The sequence below is a fragment of the Trachurus japonicus genome, chromosome 1 (assembly GCF_045865225.1).
Source record: "Trachurus japonicus isolate A0001 chromosome 1, Traja_1.0".
Lineage (NCBI taxonomy): Eukaryota > Metazoa > Chordata > Actinopteri > Carangiformes > Carangidae > Trachurus > Trachurus japonicus.
The window spans coordinates 2124092-2144451 of record NC_140907.1 but is presented as its reverse complement, the minus strand read 5'-3'; the positions used below and the strand labels follow the sequence as shown (position 1 = coordinate 2144451).

Sequence of the window (20360 nt, the reverse complement as noted above, 5' to 3'; positions counted from 1 at the left end):
AATGATCTATATTGGTGATATATCAGTTATGAACATCTGCTGAAAACTGTATTGTGATTTCAGAAAATGGTGTAAAAAAATGTAACAGAACAAAACAAACATATTTGCCTGGTTTTCTCTCCTGTGCCAGAATCTTGGCTGCAGGTTCATGTATGTTTGGGCTCAGTCCTGAGCTGAGTGGAGGTGTGATCAGTAAGACGACAATGTGCAGATTTGTTGTCAACAGAGCAGCAGCTTAGTGCTTGTTGATCTATTGCTTGATCACTGACCGTATGGTAGCTGTTGCAGTGTATTATGGGATTTGTACCTGCGGGCCATTGATAATAGAAAAATGAAATCTTTTCTCAAGCTGCATAAAACAGCATGGCGGGCCAGATCTGGCCCCCAGGCCTTGAGTTTGACATGTGTTTAACATTTAGACAACCTAAGTGTGTGTTGTGTTCAAGGTAAGAAAGGATCTACATGTTCCCACCTCAGAGGAGGTAACAAAGGAGGTGTCATTCAGGAAGCAGCTTTTGGACAGGGGACTCTTATTGTTGCTCAGGGGGTCTAGGGAACAGAGAGGCACAAACACAGGGTGAAAAACTACAACATCCAAGTTTTACACATTCAGCATTTTCACATCAATTAATTCTTTTCAACTAGAGTCTAATGAGTGTGAGAAAACAAAGAATACACTGATGTGTATAGGTGGTAGTTAAAAGTTGGGTTGTTTGAGGGGGGCAGGAGGAGGACGGGGCAACACAGATGCTACATGACTCCGTGTGGATCATGTGGATGTGGTTAGGAAAAGAATCTGACCTTGTGTGGACGACAGGAAGTTGATCTGAGCAGAGGCGTGTAAGGAGCTGTGAGCCGAGTGAACGTGCGGAAAGGACACGGCCAGCTCGGTGTTGAGCAGCTGCAGCCGCTCCTTCTTGGCCGTCAGGCTGAGGATCTGGTCCTGGAGCCGCTGGTTCTCCTGCTGGAGGGAGTGCAGCGACTGGAGCATTTCCACAACTGGAGGAGAGGGAGAACAACATCAACATTATGTCCAGTGTTGGGCACCTTGCTTTAAAAAATTAGTTATAGTTACTATTTACTTTCCCCAAAAGGTTACTGAGTTAGGAACTCAATAACTACATTATAAAAGTAACTATTGCATTACTTTTTTTTATAAAATGCTCAAATTACTTATACTCGCCCCCCTAACCTCCTGTTTATCTGACTAGTGGAGGTGGACTGAAAAAAAATGTGTATACAACGTACACTTTAACGGATGCCAAAAACAAGTTTCAATGAGTTTTTGTTTTTTTCGCCGTTTACGCTAGAGGGCGCCCTTCCCCACCTTGTGACACATTTTGGTGTTCCTGTGATGAAAGGAAGCCATGGGATCACACATCACGTGATTGGAGTGCTACAGGTGACCACAACAAACTCATCCAACCTATCCAGCCGAGGTAGCAGACTGTAGCAGCCAACCGTGGCTTACACGGGCCGTGAACGGACGGCCAGAAGCCCCCTGATCACGCCATCACGTAACCATAGCAAACAAGTGTCTCATCAAACCTATGAACCCTGGTTGAACCCTTTGTTTCCATGTAACCAAAGTCTTAGGTATTCACAATATCAAAACAAACTGGCTCTCTCACAACATAAAACATAAATCCCCTATCAAAGGTGAAGCAGAATTTTTTCTTTGATCCACCATCCCATCTATAAAATAAAAAGATTTGTCTATTTAGGTCATTTGAGAGAGATACAGTCAGACCTACACAGAGACAGAGAGAATCATTGGTCATTACGTCGGGAAAAAAAAGGTTCCAAAGAGAGTTCTGCTTCGCTTTAAACCTGTTTTTCTCATAATTATCCTCCCAGAATGCTGAATTTGGAGAAAACAGGCTGTATTCAAATAAGAGTAACTAAAAAGTGGAACATGCTACGAACTCACTATTTTTCCTGGGGAAAGTAGAGAGTCTCCCCTTTCATTTGAGACATTCTGTGTCATTTTAGTCATAGCACTACATATTCTGTTGCTGTTTGAATAGTAGAAAAAAATCCTCAAAAGTGCTGGCACTGGGGGAAAAAACTCTGGCAGTGAATGAGTTGATTTGTGACAGAACTTCTTGAGTCAAGTAACGTACGTATTTTATTGTCAGTAGCGGTAATGGCATTATAACGGGGGAAAACAGTAACTTTTTTGATTACTGGTTACTGAAAAAAGTAGCATTTGGCAAACAAGATGAAAAGTAGGTCGACACATTTAATTTGATCAGTTTCTATGCAAACACTGGAAATGTTTCCTGTCACTGGTATAAACTATTCCTACTGCTTCACTGTATGAATGAAGCTAGATTAGTCACGGTTCAATCAATACAATAATAAAGTGGGAGAGCTACAGAGGCAGTAACCTGCTCTGAGCTCTGCTCCGGTCCACTCCTAAAGGTCCTTGTACCCACACAAGTGTTTTCAATTACTGTGGCTGATGAGGCCCCTGCTCGGCCTCATGTTAACATACACTGGAAAATCAAGTCACCAAACTGTTGCTGTGTCCTGCTGTTCTACCTTTAGCGCTGTGTTCACTTTGAGCCATGTCATGTATCAAATATGTACATTGCACACAGACATTTTTATTCTAACAGAGGAACACAGAAATGAGGAGCTATAGCATGTTCACTGGTGTCTAATGAAAATATAAATTTTCTGCTGCCTCAGTTCTTTATGATGGCAATTTGCATATACTCCAGAATGTTATGAAGAGTGATAAGACAAAAACTGCAAACTCCCTCTTTGCCATAGAAATGAACTTAAGGGGAGAGGCTCAGTTGTTGTGAAGAAGGCTTCAGGGTGCCCAAGAAAGTCCAGCAAGCACCAGGACCGTCTCCTAAAGTAGATCCAGCTGTGGGATCTGGGCTCCACCAGTACAGAGCTTAATGCTCAGGAATGGCAACAGCCAGGTGTGAGAGCATCTGCACACACACAGTGAGGAGAAAAGCTTTGGAGGACGGCTGGGTGTGAAGAAGGGGCAGCAAAGAAGACACTTCTCTGCAGGACAAACATCAGGGACAGACTGATGTCCTGCAGAAGACACAGGGACTGGACTGCTGAGGGCTACAGTCTTTTCTCTGATCCATCCCCCGCCCCATTGTTTGGGGCATCTGGAGAAGAAAAGGTGAGCGCTGCCAATCAGTCCTGTGTTATGGCAGCAGTAAAGCATCCTGACACCACTCATGTGTGTGGGGTTGCTTCTCAGCCAAGGGAGCAGGCTCATTCATAAATTCACAATTAAAGAAGACAGCCATGAATGAAGAACGGTTCTCCCAACCATTCCAGACACTTGATAAACTTGATGTAACTGTCAATAAAAACATTTGACACTTATGAAAGACTTCAGTGTGACTTTGGCCACAGCTGTGTTGCTTGAAAAATGATCATTGTAAAACATTACATCAATCAAATGATGATGTATAGTCTCTGATCTCTCTTTGGTGCTCACTAAATATGATTCAACTATGTGAGGAACAGTCCACACACACACACACACACACACACACACACACACACACACATGCACTGGATCTTCTGGATTATGGGAATGTTAGTTATATAGATGAACCATGGTTATGTCAGATGGCAGTTATTCTAAGTTTTGTACAGTGTTAGTGTACAGCAGTGACATCAGACCTGAGCGTGAAATTCAAAGCCATCCTCTAAAGGCTTTCTAATTGATTTTCTATGGAGCTGTCTGTGCAGCGTGCTCAGCATCACACACAGGGAGAACATACACAGCAGGAAACACTCATCAGTATAAAGTGGATTATACACAGTTTGGAGATGTTATGAAGGCTGGCAAAGAAACAAGGCTCCATCACTGATTTCATCAGAGGAAACGATGGTGCCAGACTGCCAGGTCAGAAGACAATGGTAGACAGTAGGGGCCGTACGATGCGTATCCTGATACACAGGCAACGATACGATGTATTGTGATACTAAAAACAAAATGACAATCTTCCTTTTTTGAGCCACAGACCTGAACTCTCTGAGATCTCATTGGTCAGTGGCTGAGGCCAACCAGCGTCAGAGTTTGAAACGCAACACAAAAATGATACTGAATGAATACTAGAGCTGCAAGTAATGATTATTATCATTATCGATTAAAGGGACAACGAGGAGTTTCTATTTGGTTATAAAAACGTCTCACGTTAATGTGGATGAATCTCCGCTACCCACACTTGTTAATGGGCCCATTTTCGATAAATATATCGTTTTGTCTCTATCATTATTTTGTTATTATTAGTGGTGGCGGAAATGCTGGTCGAGCCGACCAGCGTTTCCTTACTTTCGGTTTCGCAACGAGTCATGAGAATAACGCAGCCGAATCGCCGTTAATGGTCAGAACTACGACGGTATGTGAACCTCTTTGAACCTCTGACTTTGATTATTGATGAATGAAAACATGAGTCCGTCTTGCGCCGGTCAAAGAAATGTACGGTGCGCGCGGAGGCTCATAAATGTAGTGTGAAAACGCTTTGCTTTTCCAAAACTCCTCGTTGTCCCTTTAATCTGTTGTTTATTTAAACGATTAATCAATTAGTTGTTTGGTCAATAAAATGTTAAAAAAAATGTTGAAAAATGTCAATCAGTGTTTCCCAAATCACAAGATGACGTCCTCAAATGTCTTGTTTTGTCAGTTTATTTTCATAAAGGAGCAAAGAAACCAGAAATATTCACATTTAAGAAGCTGAAATCAGAGAATTTGGACTTTTTTTCTTAAAAAAACGACCAAACCGATGGTTCGATTTTTAAAATAGCTGACGATTAATTTAATAATCGATTATTGTGCGATTAGTCGATTAATTGTTGCGGCTCTAATTGATTCACTATTACAAAATTAAATATTGCGATTTTTCAGTGTATCGAAATATTCTAACACCCCTAGTAGACATGTTAGTAGTATGATGCAAAATGGAAGATTTGCTCAGGTTGGATGATTCCACCGGGCAGTGAACATGGTCAACTCCTCTACTGTCCCTGAGTTACAGCACTGAACGCAATGATGTGACGGTGAAGTCGACCTTTGACCTTTGACAATAAAATGTCATCACATCAGTATTTAAATTTCTTATAATTATCAGAGGAATTCCTAACATTCAGACAAAGATGTATTTTGTGAGGTCAAAGTGACCTTTAAACGCCAAAGTCACATCAGTTCATTGAGTCAGAATGGATGTCTACGTTCACAGCTGTTGCCAGAGAAGAGTCATAAAAAAGAGCCATGGAATTTTGATGATGATGAAGAAAAAGGGAGTGTGAATAAAAGACAATGAAGTATCTGGTTCAGCAGAGACTAGAACAGAAAGAGAGAGAGAGGGGAGAAAACAAACTGCTGGAGCTGCGTTCACAGTAGTGGCAGCAGCATGTCGTCTCACGCTGTGCTATTTTTTGTCTCTTACTGCATCTACTTCACAGCTTCATTCATCATCTGTAAATAGCAGCAGGCTGTGTTCTCACAGAGGCAGCTGCACAGTGCAGGTACACACACGAGCTTCTCAACACCCTCGTCGACAATATGGGAGCTCGGTGTGGCCACAAGTGGTCATCAGACTCATCTGTCCACCCATGCTTCATCTATTAGTATTAAAGGGATAGTCCAGTTTTTTTTTTAATGGAGTTGTGTGAGGTGCAAATGGCCCCAAAGTATAACATCTGCAGTAGACAGCTGGTGGTAAACCATCCAGCTGGCAGTCAAGGTAAAAAAAACAGCCAGTAGGTACTGTGGTAATGTGGTAATGCGGGTACCACTGGTGCTCTGAATGACTCACTGTTGACTCCCATCTCTCCGTTGCCGTGTTTCTCCAGCAGCAGCTCGATGTGGGAGCTGGCTGTCGGGACGTTCTCAGGACGGGCTCTGACTCCCGTCCCCAACCCGTCCCTCTGGTCGAACAGAAGAGGAAGACAGCTCATGGGAGACCTGCGAGCGGAGGAGGAGAGAACAGTCAGACGTCAGAAAACAGAAGTCGCTGCTGCAATTCAGTGGGAAACTGCCAGATGGAGCCCTTGAGTCTGTGGTTAATATTTTTTCTAAATCCTCTCAGTCACTGGGATAGTTAACCAGCAGCCCCTTCCTGTTGTTTCCCCTCGCTGTTTGCTGGAATAGAAACTGATCTGATTACAGCTACAGCGCGGAAGACATTCATTTGATTGGTGTTTCGTCTGATGGCGATAGTGAGCCCACCTCAAAACTGGGTCTGTGTTTTCCTGTTCTACTCTGTCACTCAGCGTCTTCAGCAGCACTGGTGGACAGTGAGTCATACAGGAACAAGATTGGATCAAAACCTACAGTATAATAAGGCTGATTTGCATAGGGTCATGGTGTGAAACTGAAAATCTGCTTGAAAACTGTTAGTGAAGTCAGTTGTTAACAGCAGTTCAATGTGTCCTAAATGCATTCAGCCGGGACAGCCAGGTTTTGTTTGTTATTGTTGTCACTTCCAACTTAAAGTCCCCCTAAAGAGGCATTTTAAAATTTGTAAAAATGCTCTGCTGTGACTATTTTTTGATTAAAATTACTTTCCCACAAAAAAGTTGTTTAAAAAAGCTCCCAAATAGGCTAAAAACAGGTCTACTATTTCTCCCTCATTGAAAAATCCAGATTCTATGAATATGCAAATGCGTCATGACTCGCGCCCGCCCACTGCCACCGTGTTGCTAAGTAACAACGGTGCGCGTTAACGGGGCAGGGGAAACGGAGGAGCGAAGTCAAAACATGAAGTTTGCACATGAAGTTCGAACCCTGGTCACGGCAACTTATGATAACTTGTTTGAACATCTAGCTGTGTAAGTAGATCATATCACAGTGAACAACAAATGAGATGCAAACAAATTCAATGGGATTAGTTGCTAGTTTCGTGACGCATGAAAACTGACTCCAATTTGAAAATTGTAATCCAGTTTTTTCAGACTCTGGTTTTGAAACTGCATTTTCAAGTCTAAAATGCTCAGTTATGGTGTGGATTAGCAATTTTGCTCCTGAAATGCCTTGTAGCAGAGCCCACACAATAAACTGACATACACAATAATTTCAAAAAGGGCATTTTTGGTTTAGGGGGTCTTTAAGTTGTAGCTATCTTTCTTATTCTGTCTCTGTCTGGAGAACAACCTGCTGCTGATCTGAACCTCTCCACATGGGGCATCACAGATGACCGAGGTTTGTCCAAAAAAAGTTGGTAGAATTACTTCCAAGGTGCCACTGACCCACTCCATGAGGCAATTAACATTAATTAACTCACTATGGTGTAACTTGGTCACACCATCCAATAATATCAATAAAGATTTCAAAAACAACACCTACTGTGAGGAAAGACTCTCTCTTGGCGAGTTCCCCTGACACGGAAAGCGACAGTCATCGAGGTCGGACTCTGGGAACAGAGACAGAGTGTTATGAGCTTTGCATGTGTGTGTGCGAATCTTGTGTGGATGTGGATTGGATGTGTTCAGAGCAAAAAGTGGACTGTTGCAGGCAAATATGCAGAGGTTCTTTTTATTGGTGGAGGATAATCATAGAAGTGAACCAAACTGCAAGGACTCATTTAAAACAAATGTGTATTTCTGTTGTTGGTGTCAAAATGGAATTATTTAACAGTAGATGAAAAGAGCTGTACAAATAATTGTCAGTTTAAGACAATGTATAAGCAGAGGATAGGGAAGTTACTGTATATAAAACATGTTGTAATGAAAAGGTTGTATTTATGGATTGTCGATTTATATATTTATATTTTTGGCCGTCATATAAACCGGTTTCATTATAATGGCAATTCATCTGAGGATTGGAATGAACAAATAACTGACTGACACCTTGCATTTCCTGTGACTACTTCAAAATAAAAGCCCCCAGTGTTTCAACAGTAAGATGCAGTGAGAAATGCTCAGTTCATGACTTCATACAGTGTTTTTTACTGCGAAGTTCTTCAAAGTTCAAGTTCTGCAATCATCAGAGCACAGACAATGGCCCCCTGATGGTCTAGGGCAACTCATTCCACTAAGGTTTTTAATCCAACCTATCAAGAGCAGATAGTTTGATCAATCAACCGTCTGCTGCTTGGTTGGAACAAAATCCTGCAGCCACAGCGGCTCTTTGTGGGATGAGCCGCCCCTCCCTGGTCTAAATGAAAATCTTTGAGATTGACCCCTCTGTCAGATTCTGTAACAGCTGCACGGGAAACAGCTTTACTGCAGGAACTCATCTGAAATATCTCCCTCTCACCTGGCAGTGAGGTCTGGGCTTGGCTCAGTAGTGGCGGCAGTGTCGGGGCTGTGGAGAGACAGCTGGCGAAAGGCTGAGTGGAGGTCAGGCTATAGGAGGTGCTGGATCCTGGATGGACCTGAGACACAGAGCACATCAACATCTGGCTGACAACGAATCAGATCAAAGATATGGACAGTGTTGGGGAGACTTCAACTCCATGTAGTTGAACTACGTAGCTTAACTACAATTTGCTGTAACTTGCTGGTACATTCATACATTCACATTTTGTGCTGCGTCGAGTATTTCAACTACTTTTTGGGTAATTTTTTGTAGTTTAACTACTCAATTTACAAACTGCAATTTTGGCCAATAACATTTTTTCTATAAAAAAAGACCTATATAATATACATTTTATTTTACCATTATTGTGTTCCAGAACTCTCTTAAAAAAAAAAGGCATGAAGTCCCAGCCAGTGCAGCATGTGAGCGGCTTTTTAGTGTTAGTCTTTGTATTTTTTATGACATTTTTCGTTGACTGATTTACATTTCTGATTTACAAGTGGGTGTTGGGGTAGGATTTTCATTTTCTCTTTATATTACCCAACATGTGGTGAACCTACAATATGTTTACTAAAAATGTCAAAAATATACTGAGTTGAGAGGCATATTTCTGAATGTGAATTTTTTGTAGGCTATTATATTTTGTTTCATGTACACCACATGTTGATTTATTGAACACTGAGTTAAATGAGTATAAGTACGGCCTAAAGCTACTTTTTTTTTAGCTGTAGTTTTACAAACTTCATTTCTCCAGGGGTAGACATGCAGTTTGACCAATCAGCTGCCTGCAGACTGAGATCAGTTGATTAAATGAGTCAGGTCTGGTGTGCTGCTGCTTGGAGTAGATGTGTAGTTTGTTCAAACCACTGCCAGGCTGAACTACATGTAGCTTCCCCAACACTGGATATGGACAGGAGGGACATTGGTATAAAATGCCTTCTCATGCAACACACGTGTGTCTTCTGGATGTGAATCTGCTCTGTCAGTCTCTTCTACCTGTGTGTTGGAGACGGCGTTGACTGACGGAAGAGAGAGCGAGGAGACGTGGGATGAGAGGAGTCCTGAGGAAAGAGGGGTGCTACACATGCCCCCTCCCAGGGCCAAGGAGGTGCTGCACACCCCTCCGCCCAGGGAGAGAGGGGTGCTGCAGACACCTCCGCCCAGTGTGAGAGGGTCCTTGAGACTGGAGTAGATACCTGAAAGAAAAAAGCAATGGAATAAAGAAGAGGTCAAATATGTATCTCACATGGAATCCATCTCAGAAATTACAAGAGCCCTAAAGCAAAGCACACATGTACAGAATCAGGCTGAAAGTAGGGCAGGAAGTCTGTCACACAGAGACGTGTGCAGCGCTTTCACAAAACCACTATCTGGGACAATATCTCCGCTTCGCACAGATTAAATAAATACTGAGGCATTTTTTATGTTAACCCACTCGTATGAAAAACTAACCATGAAATACTATCTTTATTTGTCCTGACGTCCTACCCTCCAGCGGTTTGTCCTATTACATTCTGAGGTCTCCACGTACAGACTAGCTGCTGCTGCTGACGCTGCACGTGTGCAATGGAAACATTTTCGACGGGCTGAAGGTGCAAACAAGAGAGCGACGCGCTTTCTTCTACACACACACACAGGAAGTCAGAGGGCGACCACATACACACACGCCCTCGCGCTCGCAGAGAGGGACTCACCGGAGACGAGCAGCGAGTTGCCGCGGCCGGTGGAAAAACTGCCAGCAGAGGAGGAAGAAAAAGAAGACGAGCAAGAAGAAGAAGTAGTAGTAGAACAAGAAGAAGTGGAGGAGGAGGAGGAGGAGGTAGGAGGTAGCGTGGATGGGAAGGCAGGGTGTGGGATGGAGGACGGGCTGGGGTAGAGCGAGGAGGTTAAGGCTGGAGGAGGAGGAGGAGGAGGAGGGAGAGGAGGAGGAGGAGGAGGGGGAGGGGGAGGGGGAGCAGGCGCTGCTGCGTGGTGATGGTGGTAGTGCAGCTCCTCGTCCCTCCTCTCCCGGTTCTTGCTGCCGCGGGGTCGCCCCGGGCCGTGGCGGCTCTTCTTGTTGCCGCGGTGCCTCCTCTCTCGCGGCAGCGGCGGCGGCGGGGGCAGGGGCGGGGGCGGGGGGGACGCGGCCTTGTCCTCCGGCTCGGCCTGCTCCAGGATGGGGGGCGTGCTGAGCTGGGGCGGCTTGCACAGCGACTTGGAGGGCTTGTAGTCCGCCGGGGAGGAGGAGGAGGAGGAGGAGGAGGAGGAGATCTTGCGGATCTTGCTGCTGCTGCCCAGCCCCGACGCCGACGACGACGTGATGCGCATGATGGAGCCGAAGGTGGAGATGGTGACCTTGTTCTCGAAGGGGCTGGAGTTTCCCTCGGACCGGTCGTGGCCCTGCTGCGGTCCCAGCAGGGGGCCGTCGGCGGGGGTCAGCGCCGGCGGCTTGTGGTATTTGCTGTCCTCCTCCTCCTCCTCCTCCTCCTCCTCCTCGTCTTCCTCCTCCTCGTCTTTGTCCTCCTCCTTGTCGTCCTCCTCTTCGTCCTCGTCCTCCCGCACCGCCGGCCTCCGGTGGCGCTCCTTGCGCTCCTCTCCGCTGTGGTGGTCGTCGGCCCCCCGGTCGTGGTCGCGCTGCTCCAGGCGGGTGGAGGATGAGAACTGATGGAAATCCTGAGTAGAAGACAAGGAGCCGCCTCCTTGAGAGAGACAAACACACACACACAGACATCAAGACAAACTCACTCACTGCTGGTTTTCTCCTGCCACCACCTCTGGTTCACAGCACCAATCACAGTGCAGGAGACACTAGGGCTGGACGATTAATCAAATTTTGATCGTGATTTCGATTTTGGCTTCTCACGATCATGAAAACACTGTAATCAAAGAAAAACAATTAATGTGCACCTGCAGGGCCGTTGGAAGTCATTTTGAGCAGGGGGTGCTGAAAAAAAAAGCTTTTTTAGGACGACAACACCCCCCCCCCCCCCCGAAATAAACTCCCAACAGAACGAACGGAGCCCTGATGCGAAGCGTACAATTCAGAAAAAGCAGTGAAAAAACAACAGCACTTCCCATTGTAGCCAGAGACCGAGAGTTTGTGACAGAAGCAGTTCTCAGATGAATATTATGTTGCTTTTAATTAAACTTAACAATAATGCAATACCTAGGTCTAGATTTATCTAAACCCGAGTCTCTGTAGGCTACCATCACAGTCTATGACACGCAAGTCTGTTGTCTCAAAAATCCGTTTAGGCACACCATAAGGAATTATTATCCAACTATTTACACGTTGTTAAACAACTCTCCTCATAGGGCGAGACAATCTAGTAGTAGGCTATAGTAAAATCTCAGATTTTTCCATTAAAAAAGAAAAAATCAGTTTCAGGATTTAAATCGTTTTTTCCCTCCTAAATCCGTTACAGTGAGAAAGTAACTTTTCAATAAACTTCTCTAGTTTCAAACTGACTGGTAAAAGAGCTGTTCATGTGAAAGATGACCAGATGACAAACTTACATGGACATCTGTATGTGTAAGGACGGCTCCGCTAAAAAAAAAAAAAAGAAAAAAAAAAGGATGTGCTGCGCTCTCCTGCCGACTCACCTGCAGCTCACTGAGAGCTGTCACTCAGGGAGCGCTCTGCTGTTTCTCTCAGTGGGAAGATTACACACTCTACTTTAGGTCTAGAAAGAGTTCAACATTGGCTAATGGCTACTTATTCATAATTATAAAACAGAAAGGTGAAATCTGGCGATCTGATTGGTTGTTAACCGTGGTATATTGAGCATATACCACGGCTACTATTCTAAAGCCTTATCACAGCGTAAGCTATCACTCCGCGTCAGGCACGTATGACTGGTATGAATGGAAGTTGTTGTCATGTATCCATGACAACGGACTGTTGCGGTCCGTAGCCCAAGACAGCTGATGTTTTTACGATGTTAAAAAACGGACTAAAGTAGTTGAATCCACATGTTTAAGGTGAACTTTGACCTCCGGGGAGGGTTAACAATGGTAGAGGGGATTGAGCAGTGACTTTCATCTGAAAAAAAGCGGAGGAAAAGACGAGATGCAGAGCTAACTAGGAGCTAACGTCTGGAGAGGTGGGACAATTTTTTTCACAGTGAGGCTATTTTATTGGATAATATGTATTTCTGGTTGAATAAAACTACATGAAATTGATTGCGTATCCCTCTTTCATATTACCTTTATTGGTAACCGTTTTATAAAAGCAATATATCACTCCAGTCCGTGGTATATGCTCATTATACCACTCTAAGGGGGTTGTCGTCCCTCCGCTTCGCGTCGGGCCGAACAACGCCCCTTAGCCGTGGTATAATGAGCATATACCACAGCCTGTCGTGATATATTGCTTAAGTAGCCTATTTGAAATATTTTTTTTCCCAATCTCACTCTGGCCACTAGGGGTGCCCCCAGCACCCCCACTTCCTGCGGCCATGCGCACCTGTGTCGCCTGAAGCTGCAGCAGTGAAAAATGACTAGTGACAAATCTAGCGACCTTTTCCAGTGCTGTTACAAAAATTTCTGGTTAGAAGACTCCGACATGAAAGCACGTATCACAGCTGTTTTCAACGAGCAGCGGGTGCTGCCTGAGCCCCGCCCCCGTCCCAAAGCACTCACCGGCGGTCAGCCTCACAGTAGTAGTGAAAACAAAACTTATCAACCAGCCCATCCAGTGTTTCCCATTAATAAACGAGTCTGTGACGGCCGTGTCGCTACCCGATCTGCGACGCTACCCGATCTGTGACAGCCACGTACGGCAACTCCACTTGGACAAACTTAGTTGAATTGACTTAGGACCACTGCCCTATGTGCGTCGCCAGAGACGGTTTATCTTTTTATTAATTTTTTTAAATACTTTATTAGTAATGTAAATTGAGGGTTGGTTGTGGTGGTCTGGATCTTGATGCTCAGAAAACAGGAACACAGGCGGACTTTTAATGTTTACTGTCCTCTTTTCTCGCCGGCCTCATCACCATGACAACCACAAACAATCACAACTACCACAACACTCACTGAATAAACGAGTCTGCCGCGGCTGTCTTATGACGGACCTCCGCGGTTTTTATTTTATTTTTTAATCATTTTCACAGTACCGTATTTTAATTTCACAGAACTTTAAGCATGTACGCAAATCGGGCAGTGCCCAAATGAAGTTTGTCCAAGTGGAGTTGCCGTAGGCAGCTGTCCAAGATGGCGGCCGGTCTGCGCATGCGCAGACCAGTTTTGTCACAGATCCGGTAGCGTCGCAAATCGGGTAGTGACAGGCCGCCACTCTATCTCTCGCGCTGGCGCACACACACGCACTTATACACACAAACACAGGTGAAGGTAATAAACAAATGCGCTACATCGCGCTGATGTGTGTGTCTGAGCACTGTGCATGTAGACTGGGTATTTATGTTATTGCTATTATTATTATTATTTTAATATATTATAATTATTTTACTTTTTTACTTGTTACTAATTTATTTCTGTTATATTTAAAGTTGAGTTTTGGTAGCTCAATAAATACTTTATTACTACTGAATAATCGTGTTTATTAATCATGATTTCAATATCAATCAAAATAGTCAAGATTATTATTTCTTCCATAATCGTCCAGCCCTAGGAGACACAGTCAGTACGTATACACCACAGCTGGAAAAACCAAATTCTGACATTAATCTGACTATAACTGGACAACTGAAGTGCATGTAAATGTGTTAGTCCGACTAATACCGGACTTCTCCAAATCCGCATGCTTCACAACAGAAGAGACGGCACAAAGTGTAGCAAAGAAGCCGGCCCGAACATTTGAGGGAAAATGAAGGGATAGAATAAGTGATAGGCAGTAGTTTAATTTCCCCCATTTCTCCTTTTTTCGTTAACTCCATTTCTCAACAACAATCTCAACAAATCCTAACAACTGAACAGCTGGAACGTTTCCTCCTCTCTCTTTCTCTCTCATATCATATCCCACTTTCACCACTTATTTCTCTGTTCTCTGTGTCTATCTCACACTGACTCCAGGCGTCACGTGATAATATCTGTACAGGACTAGACAAGCTGCACTGGTTGAAATAAAAATGTTGCGTCATAATATAATAATTATCCTAAATTGTAGGTTATTCTGGGATGGAGCTCCTCTTACCTGTGTTGAAGGGACTGGAGGAGCAGGAGGAGGAGGAGCAGCTCTTGCCGTTGCTTCCTGTCTTTTTGCTGCTGCGATGACCGTGACTGTGTGAGCTCAGCTTCTTGGGCTTTCCCTCACCGTCCTTGTTGCTGTGGTGACTGGAGATCTGCACAGACATCGACGGCTCTTTATAGTCGACTATGTGAAACTGGACATTGGTTGTGAATATGCATTTGGGTCTCTGTACCTTCTCTATGCTGCTGGTTGTCACAGACGAGCTCAGGCCGTCAGAAGACTTCTTGTGGCGCTCCTTTTGCCTAATCTTGTCCTTATGACTCTGAAAACACACACATACAATTACTATGGGATGGGGTTTCATTAGAATTAGAAACATGTTATCATACTAGTGTTACAAAACAGAACCACAGAAATGTTTAGTACCTTGAAAAGAAGACAACGACTGGATATTCAAAGTCAACTTTATGTAGATGTCTACAGGTAACAGTACCATCTTACCTTCCTCTGTCTGTGGTGGTGATGTTTGTCCTGTGAGGGGGAGCTGGAGCGCCCCCTGGAATGACTGAAGGAGCTACCTGTGTTTTCGCTGGAGCGCAACTTCTTCTGCTGGAAAAACCAAAACAAGAAACTGAGCATCGTCAGCAAACCTGCAGGGCTGTGGTGCCAGTAGGTAACACTTAGCCAGGGTTTTATTTGAAGTTTTGATATCTATAGGAAGATAAATCTTGGTCGCTGTAACAACAGATCGATGAACCAATCAGAAAAGAGAAGATCTGAGTCCTCTTTCCTGACTGGCTCACTACTTTTGAGAGGGAATACATTCCTGCAAAGTTTGATGGTGGGCGGGGCTTGTATGAGAATATGGGAGTAGTCGCTGCTTTGTTGTGACATCACAAAGTGACGGAAGTCCTACCAGCTTGTTTTAATGCTCAGTTTTTGAATGCAGGCTGTGTGTATTTATCTGTAGACTGATGATTTGATACTTTCACAGTATTAATATAAAACCTGGACCTGCTTTATAATCAGTGAAGACATGGAAAACTTGCTCTATACAATATGGGACCTTTAGGGGTGGATTTTGGGGAACACATTGCTGCTTATTTCTGAGGTTACCCAAGACCAACAACACTTAAACAAGTAGCTGTCTGTCCAGTAAATACACAGCTCCAGCCAAGCAGTAAAAGATCCCGTCCTATCAGCACCCCTAAAGCTCACTAATTAATATAATCATCTCTTTAGTTTAAAGGTCCAGTTTGTAAAATAGGGTGAAAGCCGTGATATCTAGCGTTCAGATTCTAGACTGCAGCGCTCGCTCGTTTGCTCGCACCCCCCCCCACAACGCCACAGCTCGGAGTGCTGTGGTTGGGATGCGCTCCGACATCTCTGCAATTCGCGAGTACGTGGCAACAAGGATGCGAGCGGACGTAGCCACGACTCGGGAGGATATGGCGAAGCTAAGTGCGGCGAAAGCTGCAGAAGATGAATAAAAGAAAAAAATGGCAGAAATGGGCTCTCACACCATCCCAGCTAATAATCAAATCACTGAAATGATCTCTGTCGATTGGACCACTTTGTGACATGCCAGGCTATAAGACGAGACTGTTGTTCACTCCTGACGGGCCAATATGGACATGTGTGCAGACACACACGTAGTCTGTTTGACTGTCTAGAGCTAGACAGCAGCTCTGTATTACTCTGCTGTTGTAACATGTTATGTCAAAATGTCATAAGAAAAATAGTATGATGAAGATAATGTATTCTGCAAGATGGCGACACTCTCTAAAGCAAGACCCTTGCTATATGTTTATATAAAAGAAGAATTATAAGGCTACAAAAACCAAACTAATTTTATTTTATAGCGATTATACACTTATACAAATATATTAGTGGGTAGTATATTCAGATTTTGCCAATAAACCTTGCCAATTATTACACACTGGACCTTTAAGCTGTATATTTGACACAGTTACACGGGGAACTGTTCCTTGGCTGGGCACGCTGTATTTCTAGAGTCTTGTTGGTGCCATCAGGTTACCAGGCAAACAATGTTACCAGGATGTCAGTGGCCATGACCATGAAATAGTCTGGCACAGGCTCCAGGTATAGACTCACAGACAAAGGAGGTGGGAACAGAAAACACAGCAGCGGTCGTGTTCAGAGGTTTCACATTCTCTTGACTAGGGAGGCTGAGGGAGCTTTACCATTTTGTTGTAGTGATGCTTGCAGTAGCCGCAGTATTTCACATTATCCGCCTCTGGGCCTTCCTCCTCACACAGCAGACCAGCCATCTGAGCGCTGCACACAGGGATCACAGGGGTCACATACACACACACACACACACACACACACACACTGACAACAACACTTGGATCTCACCCAAGACAGGTGAGAGCTTTTGTCATTGATCGAGGCAGGATGGATTAAATGTCACATGTCTGCACATACTAATCTGTGTCAGCCTGAATGCTCACATTCTGCACTGGGTGATAGTGATCAGCTCCAACTTACATAACATCAAGGCTGAAAAGCCAGTGAAGGGAAGAGAGTGTGTGACATGAGAGATACGGTGCATACAGGCATCTTTCACATCTTAATCAATATAGAAAATATAGAAAACAAGTTCAGTTGTGTTAGTTATGACACACTTGAGTATTTTTAGTAACTGAAACAAAGGCCATTTCGTTCAAGGGTTAATTATTCAGTTCTGAAAACATTCCTGCTTCAGCTCTTTCATGATGATCAGGAACTGATGTTGCTGAGCAGCTTCCTGTCACCCAAAAATATCACAGAGCTGCAGATGACACATCTAACACACACGGCGCGCAAACAACTTGTCACTTACCAGGTGACGTGGAAGGCCTGTCTGCAGCCCTGTCTGTTGCAGGTCATGCAGGCTCCGCAGGCCGCCTTGCTCTCCCTGCCGTGGTCCTCACAGATGTAGCAGGTCTGGTGGAGCAGGACAAGGCGGGAAATGAGTTAGCACACACACACACACACAGACACATGTTACGTATGTCCTGGGAGCAGGTGCTGGACCTGAAGATGAGCAACAGGTTCATTAAAAGCCTTGTTTGTTTGAAAAATCTGACAATCTCATATAGAATTTGACTTTAAAGCAGAAGTAAGCGGAATTTTTGTGTTAATATAAGTCTTAAATAGTTATATCTTCCGACAGCAATCACTTATATAGAGTGTTTGGTCTGAAACACGGGTCTGTCAGTCACTCTGCTCTGCTGTAAGCCGAGGAGAAAACTTTCCTTGTATCCTACAACCTTTATCCAATGAGGAGAGAGAACTGCATAAAGGGGCGGTCCTCTCTGTGTGTGCAGCCAAGGGATGCGCGTGAATGTGGTGACGTAGGGACGAGGGCGGGGACTGCTAACCCCATCGGCTGACAGGAAGTTAGCCAAAACGACCGAATCGCTTACTTCTGCTTTAAAGGGACAACGAGGAGTTTTGGAAAAGCGAAGCGTTTTCACACTACTTTTCTGAGCCTCCGCGCACACCGTAAAATTATTTTGACCGGCGCAAGACGGACTCATGTTTTCATTCATCAATAATTAAAGTCAGAGGTTCAAAGAGGTTCACATACCGTCGTAGTTCCGACCATAAACGGCGATTCAGCTACGTTATTCTCATGACTCGTTGCGAAACTGAAAGTAAAGAAACGCTGGTCGGCTCGACCAGCATCTCCGCCACCACTAATAGTAACAAAATAACGATAGAGACAGAACGATATATTTATCGAAAATGGGCCCATTAACAAGTGTGGGTAGCGGAGATTCATCCACATTAGGCAAGGCAAGGCATCTTTATTTATATAGCGCATTTCATACCAAGGCAACTCAATGTGCTTTACATAAAGACAAAACATTAAAAAAAGAAGCATAAGACAGAATAGAAAAATTAACGTGAGACTTTTTTATAACCGATTAGAAACTCCTCGTTGTCCCTTTAAGAGTGTTCTGGGTTAATAGAAGGCATAGTAAAAAATGGTGAGATCTGAGTGTAGTAGTGTTTGTTATGAGTGGGTTATTTCCCACTTTTTTCATTTGTTTTATTTGGTCCTTATTTTTGTTTTGTTGTCAGTGTCTGTTGTATTTTGATGGTATATGTTTGGATATGTATTATTTTGGTTCTCTGTTTGCTGTGAAAGGGACCAGCCCCCATTTAGGATTGGAAAGCGTTTTGTTTTTCTAACATTTTTTTCTATGTTATCAAGCTTGTTTTATTGTGTGTTTAATTTGATTTATTCAGATTTATGAGGGGACATGAGATGTGTGGGTTTGAGTTCTATGCACATATACTTTGTAATCAAATATGAAATATTTGATGAAAATAATAAAATGTACGGTAATTAAAAAGGGATAGTTAAGAGTTCCATTATTATCTCATAGCGTGGTGAGTGTGCAGGTCACAACTTGTCCACCAGAGCGTTTTGGAGTTGTTGGATTGTGTATTTGATGAGTTTGATGAGGGAAACCAAGAAATCCCATGAGCCTCCATAGCGTAGCTCTGAGCAGTTCGCGGCTCTGCTCCGCCGTTCTAAAAATAGCTTGCACCGACAATTAAAGGTAACGGACCTACTACTGTGACTGGGATTATGGAAATGGGCCAATTTGCCAAAATGTTGAACTATCCCTTTAAAAAAATACAAATAAAAATATAATTTAAAAAATGAAATAAAATAAAAATCCCATGTTTGTTTGTTTGTGAGGCTCAGTTGAGTGAAGCTCCCTACATTCACATGAAAGTGACCTGTTAGTGACCTGTTAGTGTGCGTCCAGCCACAGCCACACAAACGATTAAGAGGTTTTTTTCTTGTCAGGATGGACAGATGGGTTTCTAAACAGAACAGTGCTCTGCGCATCCTGCTGCTATCCAGATGTTGTGAAAAAAAAAAAAGAAAAGCTTACATCGAAGCGACTGTAGCTAAATCTGTATTCATTTTCTGTAGAGAGATTTATAATGTTTGTATTTTGATGCTACTAAAATGTTACATCTAGACAAAGGGAAAACATCTGGATCTGGATTCAGACATGCTAACGCTGAGCCAAGATGCCTTTAGTGGTTAGGGTATATCTACAGAGAAAAACTAAATCACAAAAAATAATAAAAAAAACAACTACAGCAACTGATTTGGACTCTTCCACAAAAACAAAAGCTTCAAATTGATTTCCCTTCCTCACCTCCTGTATCCCTGGTCATTTCTCTCTGCTTATTGTACAACGAAGGGGGCGTGAGGGCACACATATGGACGCAGCAGAAGATCAATCATGCGTAGACGAGACTTTGATGATAATTGATTTTAGAGCTCGAGGCTGGAATTCAAACATCCTGGAAGCATCAGACTGTGCAAAACACATGTAAGCATACATAAGCAGTCAAACATGTTGATGCACACACACACACACTCACAGAAACACACACACACACACATACACACACACACAGCTTTTGTACTTCTTCGTCAGCTTTCCCCACCAGTCAGCAGGGTTGACTGGTGGGGGGCAGAAGAGGCCTAGCAACAGGTGCGGGACAAAGAAACAGCAGGCTCTTTACCTTTTTCACTTCAGCCCCCTCTCTTTGGCTTTTTTCTCTCTCCGTTTCCCTCCATCTTTCTCTACTCACCACCACACATCCCCGTCCCCCTCTATTCCCCCTGCGAGGATGACGGCTATGAAATGAAAGGCCGGAGACACTACTGCGCCGGGGGAGTATAAAAAAGGAAGAGTGGCTTCTCAAGTTTTCACTGTCCATTGTAGCGCTGTCTAGGAATGCAGGCGGCAAAATGTGGATGAATGGCTCTGACGGGGGAAAAGCTGCATGCAATTTACTGTAGCTGACACTGTAATATGAAACCAGGCACTCAAACACTCCATGTGTACATTTATATGCAGGCACGCACACACACACACACACACAGATGTCAGCAACTGGCTG

General features: G+C 43.9%; 1 protein-coding gene across 2 annotated transcripts in view; it reads right to left on the bottom strand.

The window, feature by feature from the left end:
- LOC146991097 (protein AF-17-like) overlaps positions 1 to 20360 on the bottom strand; it is a 33344-nt gene that overhangs the window by 7420 nt on the left and 5564 nt on the right. The window contains exons 5-16 of one of the 2 annotated variants that reach the window (XM_085774406.1): positions 17260 to 17363; positions 16619 to 16712; positions 14916 to 15023; positions 14647 to 14736; positions 14418 to 14565; positions 9979 to 10962; positions 9281 to 9480; positions 8243 to 8360; positions 7331 to 7397; positions 5802 to 5950; positions 802 to 999; positions 473 to 549 (exon numbers count right to left, since the gene is read on the bottom strand). In XM_085774406.1, the coding sequence (XP_085630532.1) occupies positions 473 to 549; positions 802 to 999; positions 5802 to 5950; positions 7331 to 7397; positions 8243 to 8360; positions 9281 to 9480; positions 9979 to 10962; positions 14418 to 14565; positions 14647 to 14736; positions 14916 to 15023; positions 16619 to 16712; positions 17260 to 17363 (2337 nt within the window). The remainder of the gene's footprint in view (positions 1 to 472; positions 550 to 801; positions 1000 to 5801; positions 5951 to 7330; positions 7398 to 8242; positions 8361 to 9280; positions 9481 to 9978; positions 10963 to 14417; positions 14566 to 14646; positions 14737 to 14915; positions 15024 to 16618; positions 16713 to 17259; positions 17364 to 20360) is intronic. The other variant, XM_085774494.1, reaches the window with a different exon arrangement.